Here is a 25,294-nt window from a genome sequence, read left to right on the forward strand (position 1 = left end):
GCACCGAAACCGATAAGGACCGTAACCTTTACTTCTCTGTGTGGCATCACTCGGTTCTGCAGCGTTAGTCTCTAGAGTCTCTAGACTTTTGAAGAGTTAAGAGTGCTTATAAGAGTGTGTGTGTGTGCATGTTGGTGGAGATCTTCCTGCGACCCTGGATGTCACCTCGGCCACCCATGCCCCCCCCTCTGCCCCTGCTGCCTTTCACTTACCCGAGCTGCCCGAGCTAACCGATGCTAGAGGCTCCCGGGAGCCTCCATTACACCAGCGAGGAGAGCGGGGGCCGGGGCGGGGAACCGGCCCGTCCGGCCGAGGTCGTGTAGTAGAGCTGCTGGGAGTGCGGGTGCGGGGGCGGTGCGACGAAGCCACCGGTGGCGCCCTCGTGGTAGAGCACCGGGACGCGCACGAGTCGCTGGGCCGCGTGCGCCATGTTCGCCATGTTGGCCGCCTCCAGTTCGGCCGCCAGCTGGCGCTTCCACTTGTTCCGCCGGTTCTGGAACCAGATCTTCACCTGCGTCTCGGTGAGGCGCAGCGAGGCCGCCAGTCCGGCGCGCTCCGACGAGCTCAGGTAGCTGTTAGCAGATGGAGGAGCAAAACCATCCGGAGATCCGGAGTTTGATTTCATTCGGATAGGAGAGATTTCGCGGAATCTTGGAAGAGTCCGGCTGAAGAGTACTTACCGCTTCAGGTCGAAGGTGGACTCGAGCTGGAAGACCTGGGCCCGCGAGAAGACGGTTCGCGTTTTTTTCTTCCGCTTCGCCTGCATGGCGCTGCTGTTGGAGTTCGGCGAGGCGGAGTCGGACGGTCGGTCGCTTTCGTCGTCCTCCTCGATGATCTCCTGGCCGTCGTCGTCCGATTCGCAGTCGTCGCCGATGCTCCCGACGCCCGCGCCACCACCTCCACCGGAGCCACCTCCGCCGGCCGGGCCGCCGACACCAACCCCTCCGCAGCCGGTGGCCCGCGCTCCGAGGAAGGCCGGATGTGGCGACGGGGACTTGGACTGCTGCGACGGTGGGGGCGTCAGTGAGGGTGACTGGTTTTCGATTGCGCTCGTCGAGTTATCTACAAAGCGGTGAGAAGTACAATAGAAATCTATTTCAGTTGCTTGACGACATTCCCAGCGAGATGAGGCTGTTCTCCAAACTTCTAGAACTCCTAAATCTAGATGTCCCAGAACAAATCTGAAGCACTTCATCTGATGAAACATACCACAGGAATCATCTACTTCATTTGCTTGACGGCATTCCCAGCTAACTCCTAGGAGGATGTTATCTAACTCCTAGAACTTCTAGATCTAGATATTCTAGAATAATACTAGGATCACTCCACCTTCCAATAGAGTCTACACCTAGCCAACCAAATGGAAGGTAGTTTGGTACCTAGCGTGCTGTGAGAACATATTTCTGCCAGGGACAAAAGCAGGTTACAGCCGGTCACCACGGCTCCATGTAGCTCCAGCCGACAAGTGTATCAGGCAAGTCGTAGGTACGCCGCAGTCCGCATACGTGGCGTGTCATATTTCTCCAGACTAGAGTGCGACCTTCTCTGATGGCTCATGTTTCCGCTCCGATTGCGATGTTTGGCAACCGGACGGGAGCAAGAACCAAAACAATCCATTCAGTTGCTTCCAAGCCATCGTCCCGGTGAGTGTGTTAACCTCACTTTAACCTGATCATTGAGAGTTGCTGCATTTTTCACCACCGCTTTACCCCTGATGACCCAGACCTAACTCGCTAGCGGGGGGGGGGGGGGATTTGGGTGGCGGTGACGAAACGAAGGCTATGTAGAGGACCCGGATCCGCTCAGCCAACGCCCTCCCACTCACGGCGACCCAGCGGCAAATGAGGACTCGTGTTTCACCAATTCACCACCTAGTCTGCAGCAGGTCGACGTAGGAGTATGGTTTGCCGAACAAGAAACAACCCGAACACGGCACGGAAACATAAACAACGAAAACCAAGGCAAGGTGAACCAGGTGAACGTTCCGAGAAGCCATACCAGACATTTTGGAGAGCAAGGGAGTGCTGTGCGGGAGATACGGGACCTGACGAACCTAAAGTGAACTACCCAAAAGTGCTGCATTTTTTACCAACTTTTTGTGTTGCTGTCTTTTAGAGAGATTTAACACTTTTCAAAACAACGCACCACTTTGCCGCCGGTGGAAGTCCGGTGATGGAGTCACTTCTGCAGCTAACACCGGGAAGCCGTACCGGTGCTCTACCGCGCGCAACCGAGGCCGTGCCGAGCGTGTCGGAAGGCAAAGGCTGGCCAGAAACTAAAAAGGTGCTTCCCTTTTGCCGGCTTAAGCCGCTTATAAACGGTTTGCTCAATAGTTTTGCAAATAGTTACCTCTTGCTTAGTAACACCGCCACGCTTTCCCCCCCGGGGGAAGGGCGAGTTTGGTAGATTGTGTGTGATACAAACTAAAGCCCCACGATTAAGCCCAGGTCTTGAGCATTCTGATACTGGCCCAGCTCTCCGTCGCTCAACCTTAGCTGGCTCAGCTAAATTGATTGTTTCGCTCTCGAAACTTTGGTCAGGTACCGTGCCGTAGCTACTGCCTTACCCGGGACGCAATCCCTCATACTCCGAGCTTCAGACTTTTGTCTGACTGTATCTACGTAGCGTGTCTATGCCTTTTCCGGCACCGAGACTTACCGTTGTTTGGGCTGTGGAAAGGCATCCGATGTGACGTCGGTGGCCAGGGCCAGCCTGGTGGGCAGAGGGCCGCGTACCGGTTCGCTATCGCACTCCACTGCGACATGAATCCCAACCTGCGAATGTGAGAACGGTCGTTAGTTAGTCATAATTTGGCACCATTAACAAAGTCGCGGAATGTGACGTTTCTATGTAATCCAAGACGCAAGTGAGAGTTGGGTTTAGGGATCTAACCTGTCTAATTAGAGGGTGGCGGACGGAACCTGCAGATATTGACTAGGAGACGCTAGGAAAGTTCACCAGAGCACATCCTGAGGCGTAGGAGACCAACTGCACAAGTATATCTGCTATCCAGGATATGTTGCACAACTGCCGACCGTAAGCCTCAAAGGAAGTGTGTGTGTGTGTGTGAAGAAGTCCACTCGCTTTGATTGAGGGAACGGATTGTAATCAACCCGATTAGCTGAGTGATTACAATGCCCGCATCGCCCTTGTGCTCGGCTGTCAAAGGATATCTTTCGGCTCGCGCATTGTCAACAATTTGCTCACGACACAATGCGCTCCGGATGCTCTCGGTAGCTCGCTGGTAACCTGACCGTGCCGGCCAAGGCCAAGGCATCGGCCGGATCTCCCTCCCGCAGGTATAGCCGCACATCCAGATCGTTCCCCTAGCGCTCGGCAGAATCCGCTGACAGGAGCCCTCAGCTCGGATAGCTTCCAATTGTGCTTCCCAATAATGGGCCCTAGAAATGGTCCATTAATTGGTCGCGAAAACGAGCGCTGTGTTCGGTTCAGATTAACCTCACCCCAGGTCCCGGGAAACCTCATCCATCATCCATCGCCCCATTGACGGCGGATAATCTCGCCCATTTGCGAAAACGTCTCGAGAGACGCGAGAACCCCCTTTGCAATAATGGTCAGCCATGGCTCGATTGGCCCATCAGGCATCAGGGTGCGGTGGTCGTTGTCGGCAACTCGACCGTGTAATTCCGGCCTCTGTGTACATTCTCGCCCCCGGGGGCCCTTTGCCGTCCCTGTTTTGAGTAGCTCTTGCTCCCTCGCCCAAACTCCTGGAAATAGGCAGGCAGCCTGTACCGTACAAGCTTGTACGGTGCCCGTGTGTGTGATTTTAGGATCATAAATAAATGTATATATAAATGTTTTCCCTTCTCCTGGTGCGCGCAATAGCTCGCGGGGAAAAAACTCGACTACCAACAAGCGGAGTCAGCTCATCACCATCATGCAACTCGAGCGAGTCTGTCAGAGGGACTCTCCCCATCCTTTCCCTTCACCCATGCGTGTGTGTTTGTGCCTCCGTGTGTGTGTTTCGAGATCCTTTTCCCGCTTGACTTGGTGCCTCTTTTGTGCCTTTGTTACCTGCGTCCTGCCAGCGTTGTTGACGTGCACGCACTATACACTGGCGTGTGATTATCCGACGGCTTACCGACCAGCGCTACCGGAATATTCCCGGTTGTGTAGCAACACCGGCATCGATCGAAAGGCAAACGTACCGCGCAGCTGGGGTATTGAACTGGGAAATCGTTTTACCTGCATGCTGTGTTCTCGCCGCACACGGCGCTGTCAAATTGGACCACGGTATGTTTGCATGCCGACGAGACGCAAAACAATCTCCGCACTTCAGCTCCGGCTATCGAAGGCAAATGAAGATAGATTGCTACCACCGGCACCCCATCCACCAACATCCGACCGATCCATCATCATCATCATCATCATCCTCATCTCCGAAAATACCCGATGTAATGATTCGTTCAGGGCTTTGCGGAAACACCATTCTCGGCCAAACAAAACGCGAACAAATCGCGTAAGCTACGCATAATGCGGTATATAGGTCCAAAGCAAACTCGGCATGATTTCGCACCAATTTTGCGTACAACCGGACAGCTTCTCCACACACCGGACACTTACGGAATGCCACTTGCTGGGAGCTCTCTATTAGCGGAAAAACCGGAATCGAAAGCGTTCAATCATGCACCATTCCTATCCTTTGGTAGATCTCGACAGAAATGCAGGGATGGGCTATACGCAAAAAACCTGAACTATGGGCTGCCGCGCGGTTAAGTGTGTTTGCTGAATGGAATACCACGAGATAAAGAATACTACATGCCCGTGGCTATATATAGCAAACCATGAAAGAACCATTTCAAAAGGGGAAAATTACTGTAGAATAAGCTAAAGCTGTGGCTTGCGGAAAAGTGCTTCTTTTTTTGGGTGAAATTAAACTGAAAGTTTCCACAATACGCCAACACGGCGAAAAAGGCCAGCGACGAACCAGCGACTGGGCGAGCGATATCAAAAAGAATCGTTTTTCATGGGCCAATTTGAGTCGGCTGCCTTCCTTTTTTTTCCTCGATGTCTGATTTTCCCAAAATGACGTTTTTGCTCAGATTTATATTTATTTCCGTGTGGTTTTGTGCCATACAGACAGGTTGCTCTCATGGCGGGTACGCTTTGTGCGATATTAAACGACCACCATCCAGCCGTCTATCGCCACTTACGGTTCGGGCGCATGTATGCGAGTATCCGCGTCTGGTAGCAAAGCTTCTTTATGTGGGTTTTAATACGTGTAATACCGGCTGCCGAATAGCCTTTGTTTGGTGAGGTTCGGCACCGCTCGGAACCCTTTTTTGGGCAATAACATCCCGTGCTCCATTTTGTCCCGTGTGCCGGAAATCGATTGCCCGACGAGCAAGAGCACAGCTCCATACGAGCTCCGGCTAAAGCCAGACAGGTCGGAGGAGCAGGCAAACAAAGGAACATTGTGTCTTCCTTCCTCCTTGAAAAAAAAGAGCTGACCAGAGCTACTTTGTCCGTCTCCGGCAGGAAACGGGTTGTTCGTCTCGACTCTCATCCTCCATCCCGGTTTTCCTGATTTATTTCTATTCCCGGACAATAGGCAACAAGCGGTAAAACGGGAGCTAATCAATTCCGCCAGCCAACTGGAAGTACGTGCCATGGGCGAGGTCCTGGTAGGTTCTTGGCCGACGCTGCTGCTCGTTGCCTGAGAGACGGTACTTTTTATGTGTCATTTCATTGCCATTCCCCCGCCGGTCCACCGTAATTGACCATTAAGAAGTGTTTCTGCTTCCAGCCTGGTCGTCAATCCGGGACGCGGAAAATCGGAACCGGTTTACTACCGATGCGAGGTAGTAAGGTCCGTGTCTCCCGTGCGAAATAAAACTAACATGGCGGAAAAGCGGGTGACATCAAGTTCAGCAAACTAACCTCGTTTACCATGGAAGTCTTCACATACCCATAACAAAACCCGAATATATATATATATCCGACGAACTAAGAAAGGATTATCTGATGTTCGATGGGCGTCAATAAAAACAAAGAACTTACTTCTAATGCAACTACTTCGTTGGTTACAGATTTTGTTCACAAGCATAATGGTCTCTACAGCAACATATAGGTATCTATTCTTGATATAAAAACTTTATTTTATGTCTCTTAAGCAACGATGTGTGCCTAAATACCCTGATTTCTGGACAGAGATCAAGTTAGAATCTAAGAGTCGATGCATCGTGCCTTAGAAACAGCATCAGACGAGGCAAACATTGTATCGTCAGAGACAAAATCTGTTTTCTTAGCAACAAATGTTGGTGCGTTAGGTAAAATACTGATACCTCACAACGGCTGTACCTTACTGATGAAGTCCTTTGTTCCAGTGCAATACAATCGGCTGGAGTTCATAAATTTGGAGAAGCGTTAACATTCAGATGATCCGGAACGAGACGATCGATAATGGTGAGCTGGAGTTAGATGCGTCTTGGTCGAGGTGTAGCGACTTTGTCACACCGATGTGTGCGAGCGTGTTGAAGCGTTAAAGTCCGTACTCCGGTAAAAGCTGCTAGAGTTCCAGCATGGGTCCACGTTCCGCTTGCTCCGGTTCGATCCATCCACCCCGGGGAAAGGCTATTAACGCTAATCGCATTAACAATTAGCGCGGCATTGATTGTAGTTTTGAACGGCTAATCGTGCACACTCATAAAGCAAAAGTACTGCACACACACACACACACACGCATGCACACCAAGTGCAAGCCGATGTACAGGCACAGCTGTAGGCTTTCCGTGACATATCCAGAAACTGTTTAAGGTGGTATGTTGTGCGTAACAAATGCGCATTAGGAGATCAAGTATTACGCACACCGAACGACCTCCTAACAAGTAACGCGTTCTGTTCGACGAACGATTGATGAAGCTGCCATCCTGGTCGCTAGTTATGTCGTCTGCCCAAGTCTGCTGGAGTACCGTACATTATAGCAGTCGAACACCACCACCGTTCGCTTCGGATATTAGCGTCAGGTGTGCACTGTTTTTTCGGGGAGCGCCACTACTGTGTGTCACTACCTTGTCCACATTGTGCCTGTACGGAAATATTATTGATTGCGAAACCCGTCAACTGTTGACGCGTTTGCTCGAAGGTGCCATGCCACTTTTCGTGCCGAGCGAGTGTCACGACAGCGTAAAATGAGGTTAAGATAGATTGTCTGCGCTTGGCTCCGCACGACTTACTGCACACTCCCTCACCATCATCAGAGGCTTCCTCCTCTTTCCCTGTGGCGAGGCGATGTGCATTGTTGCAATCGTTTGGGTGGCCATTTGCCACCCTAACAACACCGTTAAGCTCCGAGGCAGCACATTATAGGAGCCTATAGACAAACTCCTGGTTCCTGCGAGTGGAATGGAAGATAGGAGAGAAAAAGGTCAAATTGCCTTCCCTACCGACCCACTGTAACCCACTCCACCTCCCTATGCAGTAGGGGCAGGATTAGAACCCGGAGGCTCACATTCCTACACCGTGGAGCTTGCGGAACGTCGACATTCCCGACGCGCGGCGACACAACCGTCATAATCGAGACGTTTTGCTAATACTCTGTGTTTCCCCCCAGCTTTCTCACATCAGCCCCCGGCCGACAGGGTTCAAGTGCTGACGCAAGTCTTCTGTCAAAGTTCATTCCTTCATCGCGTCGCGCTACTACACTGCGTGATTTGACGTGCCTTTCAGGGTAAATTGACACGAAATGCCGCTGATGACAGTGTGGAGCGCCTAGCTGAGTTTGCGGTATTAAATACGGTCGAACAGAAATATAGGTGGACATCGAAGAACCTCCAGGAAGAGGTCTCGAATCTGGTCCTTTGAACTATATCTGGATGTAACTGTAATGGAGATGATTGTAACTTCTTGATTTGATCCACGCCAACCGCTAGCGTACTCTTGCTATAATTACGCGGGAATGCAACGACAACAACCGACGACTCCCGAAATGTGTCAGAATACACACCGGGAGCGGTAACACACCAGCCAGGAAGCAATTCAATCCAAAAGTCATGGCAAGCCTATCCTTCGATTTCTGCACGCAACCGCTTGTTATGGGTCTGTGGGTCCGCGCGAGCGAACCTTGACACGTCTGCCATAAATCATGCCCGCCCGCTCATTAGAGGATAGAGCTGTCCCGTCGCTCGAACTCCGGATCTGCGCCGTTGGTCAGCGGAACGTACGGATTAATAAATTAAAAGGCGTCACCCCGGTCAGCGGCAGACATTGGCGACTTCCACGGAGGAGCTGGGAGGCGGGCGCCGCCTTCCGCCTTACAGTCGCACGTACTACGGGCAACCCCACTCGGAAGTGCGGTAACGATTTAATGATGTTGTCCGAGCGGATAGGCCATAAAAACAGTGGTTGCATGCAATTGGTTGTTTCCGGCGCTGTGGCAGCTTGGGGGTTCACCGTTTTCGGGGCGAGCCTTTAGATCCTCGCCCTGCGGCGTACCGAAGGAGTGAACCAGGCAGTGAACCACACGTATGTGCAAACATACGCTATACGACGTCCCTACGTTCTGGAGCGAAGGAAAAAACCTCCCTTCAACCGGCGGCTCCGTTCCGTACGCTTGCTCGTGAGAAACCGCTAAACCTCAGCACCCCTTGTTTGGGGTGAACCTTGTGAAGTGGATGCCGAAGGGGATGGGAGGACCGTAAGGCGAATGCGCAGGAGAGTGGGTACTTGAAAACACCCCTTCCCGAGGCGTCAAGCGTAAATAATGGTGATAATTTATTGAATTAGACTCCGGGCCAAAGTGCGTGTAAGTGTAGCTTTAATGGCGTTTAAATGGAAGATGTCGTTGTCGTTTAATTGACGGAAGGGAGGGGTGAAGGGAGATGGGGAGTGGGGGATTAAGGATATGGTGGACTGGCGCTTTGGAGCTTGCAATGGCGTCCGCAAAAAGGTGGGGGGCGCTCCTTCGGAAGCCATCTGCGTGACGGGCGTAATTGATATAGATGTACATTACACAAACCCCAGCCCGTGTGTGTACGTGTGTGTATGTTTTCAAGTTGCTTTGGAACCCACGAAAGGTAATGAGAAGCAGTGATAACTCGTTTGATTTGAAGTTTCCGACATCAATCCTGTCAGCTCACATAAGAATTACACAACAAGACAGTTCATGCTTGTATAAAAAGTATAGTTTTGAGGCTAATCAATTCTATGCGACAACTTCTCAGATGCTCTACAATTAGAAAACTTACACTGTGTCGAATTGCTACAGAACTACCTTGTTTCCCAAAAATATTGTTGACAGTCGGTGTTTCTTTGGAGCACTTCTAAAAGATGATCGCATGTTACACAAACTTTGCTAGGTAAAACCCTGTAAACCCCCAAACTGCGAGGTAAAACCCTGTAAACGAAACTCATAAATAAGGTTTGAGATCGTTTTGAAACCATTTTAACAAACTTTTTGATAATGTATAATGTTATATTGGACATATCTTGAATAGACATGAACTTTTTGCTGTCTACTATCTAGCTTAAATATACATGTTACATTGATATACAAATCCATTACTTCATGTCTCTATAACAATGTTGATTTAATGTTGATTAAGGCCAGATGAAACACTTCACGAGAGAACAATTATTAAATTATCGAAGAAATCACAGTTTGGTGACTTATCGTAAACGTCAATGATCGAATGACAAATTGAGGCTGCCTCGGTACAGGGTGATTTTTTTGACAGCTGTGATTTGTGCTGCTCCAAAACTAAATAAATGTGCTGCTCAAAACGGTGTTCTAAAAACCAAACCGAAAACGATTCCAACTTACATCGCCGACGGAACGGCGGCCCTCGCGACACAAAACATCCAGATGGGCCAACATTCAGCCACAAAGCGATCCCATTATCGACACCGTGTGTGCGTGGCAGCAGATGAATTCATCTGGTCGGTCCCGAACGACAAAAGCCGAGCGGACACAAAACCCCTGCTCGGGGGAACGATTATCGATCGAACAGGTAGCAACCAGGCCCTGGGCAGCCCTGGACACCGGACGCGTGAAAGCGATCGCGACGAGGATAATGTTGACCAGCTCTCGCACCAGCGAACAATGTCGCATCGCGCGACATCCGCACAAAAAACAGAAAGCAGCCAGCAGCCGCGAGCGAAAAAAAAGGATGCGTGAATGAACACGGGTGTGTACACAAACACACACGCCAGGGGTTCGGTGTGCGGCACGGAAGGCATAATTCAAATCGTTTGATCGAACATTATTGCCGTCGAGGCAAAAGCAAGTATGTCGCACGCGTGTCATCCTGGCGCCGCCCAACCAACCAACTAGGATACCCTCGGGACCCAATCGTGTATCATTTGTGTGGGTCGATAAGTGGAAGCACACACACACACACACACACACACGTAGATTACAATTCACCCGCCGGTCGGCTGTTGTGTCGTTCCGGGAATCGGTTTTAAACTCGCCCGGACCCCGGCGCTAAAAGCGGTAATTGCCATCGATAAAAAACGAAAAGGCGAGAGAGAAAGGACCCCCGTTGACAACTCTCCCTGTCAACGCCATCCTCATCCTACCGCCTCTCCCAGTCAAGAGTCGATGATTTCCACCGACTATTGTTTGTTACCCGGCATGTTCCAGCATCCCCAGCACCCGAGGAGTGGAGATGGGCAGCTGACAGCTGGAAGAGTTGGGGAAACCCTTGTCTGTATAGCGCACAGAAACGACGGCCTGCCATTGTCGCTCATTGTCGATCGATCGGCCTATTGTGCCGCTGACGTACCGGTGGACTCGGTTCGCACAAACACACACACACGCACGCACGCCGCATGTGCCCTGTGTGTCTGGCTGTCTGGTGGCGTTTGTTCTCTTTCGGGGCCCCAGGGAGGACGTACTTGATGATGCTGTCATCAGGCTGACATCGATTAATCGTCGCTTCTGCAGCGTGCAATTGGAAGCGGAGTGGTCTGGTTCCAGGACGGACACGGGTGCACGGGGATGGATGGAAAACCCAAATGGAATCACCGTGATTGTGTCCGTGAATGGGCCGCAGGCAACGCAGGTGGATTCAGCATCAACATTTCATTTCCCGAACCGCCAGCAGAGGTTGGCGCGGGGTTTTTTTCTCTCTCTTATTGCTTCCGGTGCATGCGAGCTTGCACCCGGGGGATGCAGTTTTCATTGCAGCCCGATGGAAAGGTGCGCCGGGCTTTGGAGGATGTCGTCCGATTGATTGGAACTCGCTGAAACGCTACCTTTCAGTGAGGGTGATTTGTCTGCGGAAAGTGGCGCAAAAAGGATTGCAATTCCAAGCACTCCCCAGGGATAGGGGACGCGGAATGGAATGTAGATGCCGCCGGGGTTGCACTGTGCACTTCCACACATACCACAGCCTTCCACATACCGGCCGGTCTCACTTTTAGGTTAGGTCGGGAAGTAGTAAATATTAATCGACGAACCGGCGGTACCAACACTTCACCACTCGCTAAGAAAATCAATCACCACCAAGAGTTGAGTGGAATTTATCTAGTGATGCACTTGAGTTGCAATCCTAACACCATGGTTCATATGCTCAACCCTATAGGAATCAATCCTGTAACTTAGTTGATGTTTTATACTGTATTAAAACATTTTGCCACGTTTGTGATTGAGGATTTTCATATCAAAATGGAAAAGGAATTCAAGTCAAGGAGCTACCACTTCACGATCAGAAGAATCATCAGATCGAAATGGTGAAATCAACAATGTATTGAGACACATAATACTAGACTAATGAAATATTAAGGCAAATTGACCAACGAAGGACCTTAAAATTAGTTAATTTCCTAATTCACCGTAATCTTGGAGGTACCTCACTAGACGGAGCGAATCATTTGAGCTGTGTCGTATAGAAAAAAAAACGAGCAAGTCGTGGTACTTCAGATGTAGCTTGCTGGTATCTGATGTCTCGCTTGTCTCAACACGATTCCAATTCCCCAAAAGCCGTCCTTAAGAGTCACAATCCGGATCGTTGCAAGAGCCGTTTGATGACTCACTCAGGCAATCTGCGCAAAGAGTATCCAAAGCACACACCCCTACACGGAGGCTGACGGCGTCCATCGGAGGTTCGGGGCACGGCATTCGCGTTGACGGCTGACTCCCCCGGAATGGAGCAGATGCATCCTCCAGAGTCGAGCGATCTGAGCGTACGACCGGGCGAAAAATAGCAACGAGACGTTTGACGCATTTGTGGGATTGGATTTTGCTCACCACCACCACCACCTCCACCACCAGCCGGTTCCCCGCCGGTGTGTGTGTGTGTGGTGGAAGTGATTTGCATCGGCGGGTTCAGGTGCTGCCTTTGTACGCAGGACATCTCCCTCCCTGTTTCCCCGCCCCCACTTTCTCCACCGCTCGCTCAACCATTGACGCTCGCACGGGAGGTAAGCGTAAGTGCTCACTTAATTTTTTCGGATTTCAATCATTCTTTCTCAATTTGGCCGCACGCTTCTCTCCCTTCCACCGCTCCCCCCTTCCCCCTCCTGGAGAATCTGAGCATTAAAAGGATCACTTGCGGGTATTCGCCGCTGCGCAGGAGGAGATTTGCAAAGCCGACGCCCCCGGTAGGAACGTCGTTTTGATTTTGCTTACGCAATGTTCATTGCACTCCGCCCCGCAAAACGCTCACCCTCTGCCGCGTCCCGTCCCGCATCACGCTTTATTTGCTACCCCTCGCTCGGTATTTTGGCAGTCACTCGAAACCATCTTTGATCGAAAGCGGTCCCAATAATAGCCGCCGCCAGGGAGAAGAAAAAAACAACATCATCTGCGACCGGCAACAAGGGGGGGGGGGGTGTCATAATCTTCCCGTGTCCTTTTCAATCTCTTCGAAAGCGAAAATAACATCCCCGCGCGCTTGTGGGAGGGCTGTTATTTTTTCTTCTTTCTATGGTTTCCACCCCCGCACCCCCTCCCCACATCTTCCCCTTCCCCTCACCAAGGCGAAAGAGGGCACATTTGCGCTAAATGAAAGCATGTTCTCTTTTTTCAATTATGTTGATTGATCTTCTTTTTGAGATTTGAGTCCGCAGGGCCCTTTGTGCGTATTCCCCTAGAGTTATGTCTCTCCTTCTCTTTCTCTCTCTCTCGTTACTCCTTGGCATTGTGTGGTACTCCGCGGACTGAAAAGCTGAAAGTTGAGCGCAGACATACACAATCACACACAACCGCTTCCAAGTGATGTCCTACGGCCGCACAAAACAAGGATTGAACAACAGGAAAAGAAAACGCAAAAATCAGCAACCGTTAGTCAACAGCAACAACAGCAACCAAAATGTAAAAGAACAACTCTTCATCCTCACCCCCCGTTCACCTCTCATTAACTGATCCCCCACTTCCGGGGGAAAATTTTGAGACGAAAATCTTCCCGCTCGCGCTGGTTCGGTTAAACGATGACGGGAATGACAGGTGGAAGAACGAGGAAAACGGCCGGGGGAAATGCCGGATCATGGCCAACAGCCCGCAAAACCCCACCCTCCCGGAACGAAAACCAAGCGCAAAATGTCCTTCGACGGCGGTGTCTTTTCGCTGGCGTTTTTGCATCCGCTTTCCCCCGATTTATGCCTCACCATTGTATTGTTTTGTCGGGTTTTGTTTTCCACCAGCGCTGGAAAGTGCACTCCAGCTGTGTGTAAAACCACCGCTTGCGTTTGTTGTTAACTTATCGTTTGTTTCATTCGCCAATTTGTCGTATTTGCTGGAACTCCCCCCCCTTTTGCTTTCAACGGAGGAGCGAGGAAAGCGTGGGCGAACAAAGAAAAAAATAAAAATAAAAACCGTTTGGCAAAATAATCATCCCCCGGGTGCACGGTCGCTGGAAAAACTCGCGCCACCTTGCGCCGCACAATCTCTTACGACTCATTTACGACCGCCTCAAGAAATTAGACAACATAAAACAACCCACCCACCCTCCAACCGGGCGGAGTTGTTGTTCTTTTTCTCTGATTTTGTTTTTGTCTACTTCACATTTGCCTGCCTGGTTCGTTTTCTTCGCCCCATTCCGTTAGTGCATTTCCGAGGACAACAATTAGTGTTCTACAAATTAGCTCGCATTCAACTGATCAACGTTCAATTGGCGTTCCGGCGAACGGGGCTGAACATATTTTTTTGCCGAAAGCGTGACAAAACAACTACAAAATTTAAAAAAAAAACTTTACAGCATGTTGTTTGCCTTTTTCAATGTGTGGTTTTATATTTATTTTATCATAAGATTTTGGTTGGAGCAATTATTTAAAAGGATTATTTTTAATTACCTATTATCTTTTCTTTTAACTAACAAATTATCTTCTTTTAACTTTTTTTGGTAATTTTCACTATACTTTCATATTTTTATATAATGCCTAAAGTGCTAAAATCAACTTTGGAACTTCCTAATTCGACTGATATTGAACATGAGTATTAAAGCATTACAAAAGAGTGATAGGCTTTATATCAAATCGTGTTCATTCTACCATTTTTTTAACGTGATACGAGTATACGCTCTAAATATACTAAAATTGTTTTGAATAGTCATTTTCTTTATTGTTTGTTCTCTTTTTGCTTTACACCGAGGAAGTTAAAAGATGAAGTGGTGCATCAAAAAGTTAAACTCGCCAAAAGTAACATTTAACGGATTTGAAAAATCTTCAAAATAAGACAAGTTACAGCGTTTAAACAAATGGGTTAAAATTACCCCTAAAAGCATTCGTGCATGTTTCCAAAGCAATGTATTCTAGTGTTAAACGTTAAATGTTGTAATCGTAAGAGTAACACTAAGAAGCATACGCAAAAAGAAAAACATGAGGGCATGTTTAAACTCTAATTTGATTTAAAACGAACCACTTCCAAGCCATTTTGCGAATTTTTCAGATCATCATACACCCCAACAGCTGAGTATAAAAAAAGAAACAACGTTCCGTAACTTCAATGCACACAAAGCATGTAAACTTGGCAAGTTCGTGTAACTTTTGGAGCTCATTAAAACGGCACCAGTTCAGCAAATGGTGACACCTTCCGCTTTCCCACTTCGGAGAGTGAACGAAGGGAAGCTGCACAACGGGACGAAATCACATTTGACACCTTCATGCCCGCGAGGCGCCCGGCGGAATGCTGCTCCGTGCGCCGGAAACCGGAAGCTGTTTGCACCCGAAGGCGCCGGCTGCTTGTAACTGTTCCTGTTTGCAACACATCCTTCGGGTTGCGAAAGGTAGAATGAAAACCGACGGGCAGATCTCTATCTCTGATGGTGAGGGAGGGAGAGAGAGCGAGCGAGAGTTTAATCAATTCAATTCGCCCAATTTCATACCCCGATCCCGACGATGGACGTATTTACTTTGTTAATTAGTTTAAAGTTAAAGGCAAGGTATCGAAGCGCCACAATTTCCGGGCAACGCGTCCGGCGGAAAAGGGAACCGAAAGCGACCGGACCCGGACAACATTAGGCAAAACAAACCGAATCTAATCGAAGCCGCCGGATCGGACACGGACCGACGCAGGACGCGTAGGGCGCGTGCCCCGGTGCTTCCGAGAGCCGCCTAATGAAATTTCATGATTAACAAATTGATAATGATCATGCACACACACACACACGCGTATATACAGACATGCGCCTGACGGGCTACCCCGATCCGGAGCAGTAATTGGTTTCTAACCCCCGAATTAAGTAAGGCCCGACCCGAAAAAAGATCGTACGACCTCGATAAGGAACCACGCGCGCACACACACACACACACACAAACGCAGCCCTTCTTCCCCACGCTTTTCCCCTTCCCCGTTTGCGGCTGTCTTTCGGAATTTATTGGATTTGGAAAATGATGATGACCAGCCGGTTGAGTTCTTCCGTCCGTCTGTTTTCCCCTCACGTTCCATAGACTTTTCCAAGCCCACCTGGACCTGGACACCGCGACATTTTTAGGCTTTAGCTATCGTTGTTCCTATTCTTTCCTATTTCTTTTACAAGTTCTACTTCAAACTCTCCGAAGATATCTCCGAATGAAAAGAGTCATCTATGGATTCATGGAACGGAATCAATCTTCAAACCTGAATCAAATAATCTCTAGTTACAAAATCCAGGAATCACCAAATATGTACAAAGCCTTTATGTATTAATCCTTTTTTTGTATGTCAAAACAACCCAAGAACAAGAAGTCAATCATGTTTCGTGTGTTTCATCATTCTCACGAAATGAGATACAGCTTCAATGAAATGGTAGCACTTGTTTATTTGCAGTTTACAGTTTTAAGAGCTTTCTTTAACGGGGTTATTGATTGAACACCATGTTTTTTTGCAAAGTTTTAGTTCTTTTCCAACAAATGTTTTCCAATTTCCTGCTCCATTTGCGTTATTTCATACATTTTCTGCCTTTGTGTAAGTTTTATCGGCCAGTTTTGCAATGAAGCTAGCGATAAATGCGCTTTTTGTCATGTTCATAATTATATTTCGTTTGACATCAAATAGCTAGCTGACTTTTTCAATATTAAAACTGCTAAATTTGCCCGCTTTACCTTGTTGACATTTATTTTATTTTTACTTATGTGACGTGAAGCCATAAAATTAAACTCACCGAGACCGATGGGCATTAAAAAGATGACCTTTTTGATAAACAGCTGACTTTAATGAACGCAACTTCTATGCCTTTGAAATGTTCTGTCATTTACGCGTAATTCCAACATCAGCAAACGGAAGGAAAAACACTTCCATTTGCGATGGATTGCCGACAACTAATTAACAAATCGTCACTCAGGGTAATGTGTGGAGCGTGTCACTGCTCCCCTTCCCCCTGCCAAACCGCATGCGTTGATGGACATTCGAATGCAAACGTATAAACTAACACCACACCAAAGAAATAGTTTTTCATCCGCGTCGAGGGTATTTTGTAGTGTTTTATCTCGTTTTTTTTTGGTTGTTTCGATCATTTGTGTTTTATTTTTCCCCCACGGAGGTTTTTACCTACACCACTTCCCTACCCTCCTGCTCCTTGTCACCTCCCTCACCAAACACCCGGGAGCGCCTGACGGGTTGTGTCCAATTTTCGCAAATTAATCTGTAACTAATTTGTGAAATGGAACAATAATGAGCCTATCGCATGTCGGATAATCGTTTTCTACCGAACCACCACCCTGCCCCTCCACCGTCAACACCGCCAGCTCCCATTTAGGGGCCGGTGCGTGGCGATTATCCTTCGCCTGCGACACTGAAAATCGGCCCCACAATCGCACAGTAGTGGCCATAAATAAGCGACGACGCAACGCTGCCGTCGGGGGGAGCCGGAATAGAATACGATAAAAGGACGCTCCGCTGATAGTCAAGGCGGACAACAATGAAGACGAAAAATGAACGCGGGAGATGGATGGGGCGATATGCAGATCGGGATCAAACGAAGAGACCTACATTCATGGGTAACGCATTTGAAGGCTGCCTTTTTGGCTCGCTATAAATCAAGTGTGGTTCATAAATTGTGTCATATTTTGGTGCAACATTTGTCTTCACCGTCCGCTGGCTGCAGCTTACGAAAGCTGCCAAATTGCTCACCGGAACCAGGAGAATTAGAGTGTTTCGTTTGAAGGCAGGCAATTACTCAGCAACCGTAAAAACACTGCCAAGTTTTGGAGAGCTTTTATCTAACAACATCCCACACGCGAAAGTCGCTGAAAGTCTCGTCGATCAGCTGTCAAAAACTCCTCAGGTTTAAAATGGGTTTCAATTTTACATTTTCAGAACTAATATGTGCGTATTTACGCCGGTTATTTGGATAATAATTTTGATTAAAACCTTGGAACTCGCCCCAAAACACCAAAAAACCTTCATGAATCTGTTTATCTCTTAGCATTTGATGCATGAATACTTCTCGAAAGAATGATCCGAATTAATGAATCTCGTCAAAAGGTTCATAAAGGTCAGCACAGCAACATCCATTCATCGGAAAGTGGTGAACTTAGATAGCATCAAACGAAGCTGTTTATTTGTTTTAACGATCATTTTAAATGGTCTTATCCTATTCATACCTTTCAGAGCTGTCAAAGAAGAAGGTTGTCAAGCTAATAATTCCACACTTTGCTACGTTAAGTGAAATTCTAGTTACGCAACTAAAATTGCTTGTTTATTTCGCGTTTAGACAAGCTAAGTTTGGTTTCACAAGAGTGTCAGTGAGTGTTTGACAGTTGCTGTTGAGTGAAAGTATCGATCGTTTAAAACCCCTTCAGACTTAACTTTAGCCGCGACTGATACAAACGATCTTTAAGATAAACGCCTTGAACCAAAACAAAATAATTCGACAACATTTCTAAATACGATGACATTCCACGAAATCATTTTGGCGCAATGACTTTTCAGCTTTGTCCAGTATTGGTCTTTTATCCGAAGTCGAAGTCTCTCTTATTAGGGCAAAACAGCTATACGAGATGAAGTCTGACAAACTGACGTACCATTTAGACATCTCGTAATGGAGACGCAGCGAATGGCTTATCAATCTTAAATTAGTCCAAAGTCTGTCGCACCGCGAACGATTGGTAATCCGATACCTTTGGCTCACCCACCCACCCAAGAACCATCGGATCGCGGGATACATTTCTTAAGCCGCGGGCCACAGAAAAAACTCCTCCAAAGACAACCTGGCGACGGCAAACCGTCGAAATCTACCTTACCACTTCCCCGCCCTCGCTGCGGTTACAAAAACATTAGCGTGCTTAACACCACTTTCGCCACCCGCAAGTTTTCCCCTGTCAAGTCACTTTTTTCACGGTTTTCTTTCCGGTTGTTTCAATTCGGTTGGTTTTGTTTTGTCCCTGTTGAGGCGGGCGCCGCGGCCGTGACAAGCGGCAGTAGATTTACAAGTATTTATTTCGCCATCAACAATATCCATATACCTTGTCCGGGGGGCATGTTCTTTTTTCCCCCTCCCCTTCCTTCCCATTCAACCACCGGAGATAAACGTCTTAAGGAAGCGATAAACTGTCAGCTAGCCGATTGTCCCATGCTCTAACATTCTGGCACGCCGAAGGACGCCATTTGCTTGGAAGGGAGGTTTTGCTTGTCGTTTTGCTTTCCTTCGGGTTGTTTTGGCTTGAGGGATGTTTAACAGTCCCTATCGGAAGTCGGATTTGATATCCCTCCGCTGTTGTGCCGGATTCGTTTGCATGCAGGGAAAACTTAACCATTTATCACCCGGGATTTATATACCCGGGGTTATTGGGAGTCCTTCGCTTCCGGGTTCTTTTACCAGTTTATGTCCGCTCCGTTCTCATCCACTGATGCTGGGTAGCTCCGAGCAGAATGCTTTTACATCTGTCGCCTGTACGACTCTTACGACACGTTAATTCCACGTATGGGGTTTTATGCCTTACATCACTCCATTATAACGAACTACTCCCAATTAGTCTACAGAATCAAAGGCAAAGATAGGGCACACACACACTGCGTAGTCCTGAACCTTCCCATGGGTTCAGCCCATTCAGCCGGGACCGAAAGGGATGATCCGGTTGCGGAATCCTGCCCGTCCCGAAATGGCGACGGGTCCGAACCACTCCAGATCCCCGACGGGTGGTCCCTGAGACTCGAGCTGGATGCGAGCAGGCCTTACCGCGTTTGAAGGCTTCCCAAAAAAAAGGTAATCTGCTGCGCTGTATCTTCCGTTCATCACTTCCAACCTGACCTACTCTAGCTCCAAATTCAGCCTGATTACAACCCCTTTCGTTGCCAGAACTCACTCCGAGTGTGGTACGTTCCCGCAGTCCCAAGGCATACATACGCAACACACTTTGCGGTCTCTGATGCGGAACAGCCGGTCGGAAATGGCCGTCCAATAACATTGTTTCCGAGGATTACCACTAACGCCTTTCTTCTGGGGATCTCCAGCGATACAGTGCGACCTCGCAAGACGTTCCTCCTCGCCGTGCTCGGCAGAGAGTAATCACTCCCTGGCACCTCACCGGAACGGCCAATGGAAGGCCATTAGGAAAATAAAGCAAGGTTCAGCCCTTTGGGGAAAGCATACGGCACAAGTATTGTACGGGCAGGCAGGAAAGTCAACAGCTTGACTGGATCGGTAGCCAAGGATGTCAAGCGCCACTTGGAAGGTAGCTTCACCGTGGAGAGAGAGATAGAGACTACAGTAGCCGGGGGAATGGGTGCCGGGCGTCGCGTTTATCAGCGCTTGACATGGTTCTATGGCTGCATGTGTAATGCGATTAAAAGAGGAGAGAACAAAACTCGCAATCCCCGGCCCAGGGTGTCGTGCCTGTTCGACATTCCGCTCCGCTAACGCTCCGGTTGCGGATTATCGCATACCTCGCGTACACACGCCATTACACACATTGCACAGGGTGGTTTTTGCTAGAGAGTAGAGCACGCTAGAAAGCGGAAGTGGTGGAAAGAAATCGTACACATCGTTCCGCAGTACTTTGATAGAGCTAAGGAGGTACTGTCCAGAGATTGCAGGTACTGGTACGCTGGGTTCGGACATTTCGTGGAGTTCCCGATTACACGCGATACACACACACGTTGGTCATTTTGATTATCCTTGAAGATTGTCTTCTGGATCTGGATGTGGATCGACGGTTGGCACTTACCTAGAGAGCATGGCGGCATCCTGCGAGTTTGGAGTTCCGTTGGCACCGAGTCCGACGCCGGCTCCGTTCGAGACGGAGGCGGCCGCGGCGGCAGCTGCAGCAGCGGCCGACAGTGGCAGCGAGGCGACGGGTGTTATCACCCCGAGACCTTTCTTCGAGACCGGCTCCGTTCGGCTGAGGATGCTCGAGATGGAGAAGCTGGTGTAGCCCGGATTGGTCGAGGTTTTGCCGACCGTGGCCTGCACGGCGTGTTGCTGCTGCTGCTGCTGCTGAGGCGGCGACTGTTGCGTTTGCGTTTGGTGCTGGAGTTGATTGATATGTGTGTGAGGATGGTGCGGTGGATGCTGGTGATGTACAGGATGCTGCTGCTGGTGTTGCTGCTGCTGCTGCTGATGGTGATGGTGGTGCTGGTGGTGGTGATGTTGGTGATGCGGCTGGATCTGGCTGTCCGGCGGCGTTTTCGGCGGACTGAGCCGGGAGTCGGGACTGTGGTTGAAGCTGTTACTGGAGCTGTTGTTGGTGTTGATGGTGCCGGTGCTGTTGTTGACCGCCGCCGGCGACGCGTGGTAGGAACCGCAACCGTGCTGCTGCCCGGTGACCGCCACCGCTGCCGCCGCCGCCGCAGCAGCCGCCGCCGACTGGTGATGCAAGGCAGCAGCCGCCGCAGCCGCCGCCACCATGGCCGAATGGTGCTGCAGAACAACACCGTGCTGTTGTTGGTGATGCTGCTGCTGCTGCGGTTGCGGTTGCGGCTGCAGTGGTTGCGTTGGCGAATGCTGCTGCTTTAATTGTTGCGGTAGTTGTTGAGTTGGCGCGGCGTAGGAAGACTGCTGCTGTGGCGGCTGAGGCTGCGGCTGGTGGTGTTGAGTGTCGGGCGAGGAGCGCTGCTCATCGTCACTGGCCACCCCGGGGTGCCCTTGGGGGCTCTCGAGCGGCCGGGGACTCGGCTCCGGGCTCGACACAACGTTCACATCGATGTCCACCTCCGGCGAGGACACGTTCGCCTCCAGGTTCATTGTGGCACACCGCACTTCACCACCTGGTTAACGCCCAACGTTCGCCCGGTGGGGGCTTCTAACCCACTCTAGTCACTAGTAGTAACACAATCACAGCACCCAAGCACTCTTCTAATCCTACCACATTACACCTTCGAATCTTGTTAGTGATTTCTTCAAACCGGATGAACTGTTTCTTCCACACGCAGATTTTGTGAGGTTCCCCAAAAACTCTGATGTCCGGTCTACGGCACTAATTCGGACCTCCCGGCAGGTCGCCTGTTCGGAGGTGACCTCCACCGACACCTTGCGAACAAAACACCAGGAAACAGACTCCAAAGGCTCGATCCCGTCCCGCCCTGAGGCCTCCGGGCTATATCTGCGGATAGGCTAGACGTTATCCGTCGGCAGAGAGCAGCCAGCAAGCAACAGCCGAATAGACGCCAACTCGAGCCCCGAATTCGGAACTCGTTGTTTACTCGGCGACGGCGTGGCAAATTATAAAACCAGCTAAACGGAAAACAAAATTAACGAACTCCACACTGCGGTTGTTTGCGGTCGTGCGCGAGAAAAACGCTTGCTGACGCTTCGCTTCGCAGGGCGCGAATGAGCGGCCGGCAGGACTTGCCCTGCCCGCAACAGGCAAACACTGGATGCGAGGCCCATTTTCCGGCTGCGCCTGCGAGGGCGAGACGGAGCGACGGCGACCACCGGACCTGCGCCGTCCCAGAAAGCTCTTCAGCTCACTCATACACATTCCTCACGCTATCCTGTTCCACTCTCTCTATCTCACTCTATTTTTCTCTTCCTTTTCGTTCTTCCTTCCGTTATCCTTTGCTCGAGGCTTTCCACCCTTCGGAACTCCGGTCGCGCCGGTTTTGGGAAAAGGACTCGTTTGCTCGCTCGCTCTACCCTTCGCCAGTCCAGTCCACCGCTCCCTTTTTTCCATTATCCTGCCGCCGAGGCGGACGAGTTTTCTCTTCCGCCACCAAAGTGGGCGGAGCGAACGGAGGGAAAAAGGCCACATCGGGGAATCTGGGGCTGGCCAATCGTGTCCTGGTTTGGCGTTGACGGTGCCTCAGCACGGCGGGACGCGAGGAAAACCCATCTCTCCCGCTCTCCGAGGCGTGGTGGAAATGCGGTGGAAAAGGTGCCCGTTGGTGTCGGGGAAAATTAAAAACAAATTTAAAGAACATCATCTTGTCAATTAATTCATTCGTCCCCGCGTCCACCCCCAGATTGGTACCGATCAGCGCCGATAAGGTTTGCCTCCCTCCCCTACCCGCTCCTCCACCGTGTCTGGATCGGTGGAAAACGGGGGTGGGTTTTCCGGCGCTGTGGACTTATTTTCTCCTGTTGAATTTAATGTTGAGCTTGATGTGCCACCCCCCGGGAGACACTTTGAGGTCAATTTTCCGTCGATGCACTTCGCAAAAGGGAAAATTGCGATAAAGGGCGGCTCGGAGGAGGGAGGACAAGAATAAGAAAGCGGCAGCGAGCAAACAGCAAGGAACAATGGGAAGGAAAAACATGCCGAGCGCTCGGAAGAAAGCGAAGGCGAACAGGCCGAACGCATACACATGTGCGCGGACGAACCACGCGCCACTTCGCTCGTGGTCCGCCATCTCTCGTGGGGCGTTCCGGAAAATGTCTGCCCATGTGGCTCCGCGTTTTTGGGCAGGGAAAATCGGTATCTAGATCTCATCTCGCTCTCGTCGGTTCGGAATCGGAAAAAACAGCCGGTAAGGAATGTTGGACCACTTCTTACACGCACGACACGCTTTTGTCTGGCTGCTGCGCCCTCGTGGACACAATTGGAGCCGGTGGAAAACAATTCCGAAGCGCTTTATTTCCCAGCGTTCCCTCGAATGGAGTTGCTTACAATTGCTTAAATTTTCCAACAAAAAACAAAAAGGTGAGAAAATTGGATCCATTACGGGGGCAAGCGGGACGAATATTACACGGTTTTTCCGGCTCCCCCCCCCCCCCCCCCCCCACACCACATCCCTCACACACCAGCGAGAGAGAAAAGTCAGGAAATGGGTTTTACCAAGACTGTTTTCCCTAAACATTCCGGTTCTTCCGACATGCCTGGAAAAACCTACGGCTCCCGGTGCCAATTGTCGCACTTATTTGCACGACACACACCCGACATGTTTTCCGAACCGATTCAACCCCCCCAACCCACCCTGTTTCCGCAAACCCTTTCCCGTTCCGTTGAATCGTTTGTCGAAACGGAAACACTGCTTCCGGTGTTTCCGGCTCCGCATGCAGTTTCCACCCACATATCCTATTGATCGGTTTGTAGCTTGTGCGTGTGTGTGTGTGTGCCTCAAACCAGTGGAAAGGAAGGGGGTGGCGAATTTTCCGGGCTCATGTACACATAGTGCTACACACGCTGAAATGAAATTTCATCTCATCTTTGCAGCGTAGTTTGTGCGTGTGTCTATGCATGCTACTGTGGGTGTCCGTCTGTGTGTATGCGTGAGGGAGGGGACCGGTGTGGAGGGGGAGGGACGAGTTGCGCGAGATCAATTCCGAGCACAAAACGTTTTCACAACTTCACAAAACCCCAAAAAGCTTCCACTAAAACCGCTTTGCCAAACGCCCTCTCGAGAGCCAGCCCGCACGGCACCGAAACGATGCCGATGCTGGCCCTTCCCTGCTTCTCCCAGCGCCCTCCCCTCCCCTCCCCTCCTCCTCGGGTTAAGGATATTATCGATTGGATGGTTTTGTGTCCGAGCTCCAAAACCGAACAACCAAACCAAAAACCCTCCGAAACCGAGGGAAGCCGAGGCTCGACGGAAATGGGATTCGGGCTGAATGGATTGGCTACCCTGGCCATTTTCCACCCCACTTTCCCTCCCACCCCACCGCGACCGAGTTCCGATCCAGATAGAAGTCGAAATTGAGAGAACATATCAATTATAGGATGAAGGAGTAACGGAGCGCCGGAAAGGATGAGGGAAAAATAGGCCCTGGCCAACACCTGCGAGGAAGGGGGAGAGAGGGAAGGATGTTAAATGGAGGCCTGAAAATGGTCGCACACACTCACACACACACAATTAGAAGAAAACACGTTCTGGGCCCGTATTGATTGCGTTAGCATTGGGTTCGAAGTGAACACTGTTTCGAAACGGTAACAGAAAGGTTAAATGAAACACCAGCCAAGAGAGGGAGAAAGAGAGAGAGAGAGAGGGAGAGAAAGAAAGAGACAGATAAAAAAAGGAGAGAAGCAGTGTAAGAGGGATAATGGGTGAGTCCGCGACGGGAGGGAAAACACTTCGTTTTCCCGGTAAATACTACTAATGGAGCGAAGATTTTCCGGGACCGGTTGCCTAAATCGTGCATCAATTTGTACAGAAGTTTCGCTCCCCCGGTTTAGGGGTGCGGGTGCGGTACGGCGAAAATGGAGGAGAAACAAAGGAAATCCCGTGGATCGGGAAGCGGGAGGGCGGGGGAGACCGCGAGTAATTAGCACAATCGGAGGAGCACACTCGGTTGTTGGTGTTGTTTGGGAAGATTTATTTTTGCTACCGAACTTTTCCAGGAGGTTTTCACCAGAAAGAAAAACCTCTCCAGAGCGGAAAAGCGCCCAGCATGCGGAAGCGATTTCTTGTCAATTTTAAACAGATTTTCATCGGGAATCCTTTTTTTTATCGCTTCAAACATAAACATACAGTGGTAAGCGCAACATTTGCAGCAAGATACTCCATTCCGAAAACTTCCCGAAAGCGAATGAAAACCCTTATTGT

The 25,294-nt window shown here is 49.9% G+C and overlaps 1 protein-coding gene across 1 annotated transcript; it reads right to left on the reverse strand.

The window, feature by feature from the left end:
* Positions 1 to 259: 259 nt before the first annotated feature.
* On the reverse strand, positions 260 to 21,560 carry LOC131291327 (homeobox protein Hmx-like). Its single transcript, XM_058320525.1, has 4 exons — positions 20,545 to 21,560; positions 2,659 to 2,774; positions 681 to 1,062; positions 260 to 572 (listed from the first exon to the last, which is right to left on the reverse strand). The coding sequence occupies exons 1-4, from the start codon at positions 21,558 to 21,560 to the stop codon at positions 260 to 262; spliced, it is 1,827 nt and encodes a 608-aa protein (XP_058176508.1).
* Between the last annotated feature and the right edge of the window lie 3,734 nt (positions 21,561 to 25,294).

The sequence above is a fragment of the Anopheles ziemanni genome, chromosome X (genome assembly GCF_943734765.1).
Source record: "Anopheles ziemanni chromosome X, idAnoZiCoDA_A2_x.2, whole genome shotgun sequence".
Classification (NCBI taxonomy): domain Eukaryota; kingdom Metazoa; phylum Arthropoda; class Insecta; order Diptera; family Culicidae; genus Anopheles; species Anopheles ziemanni.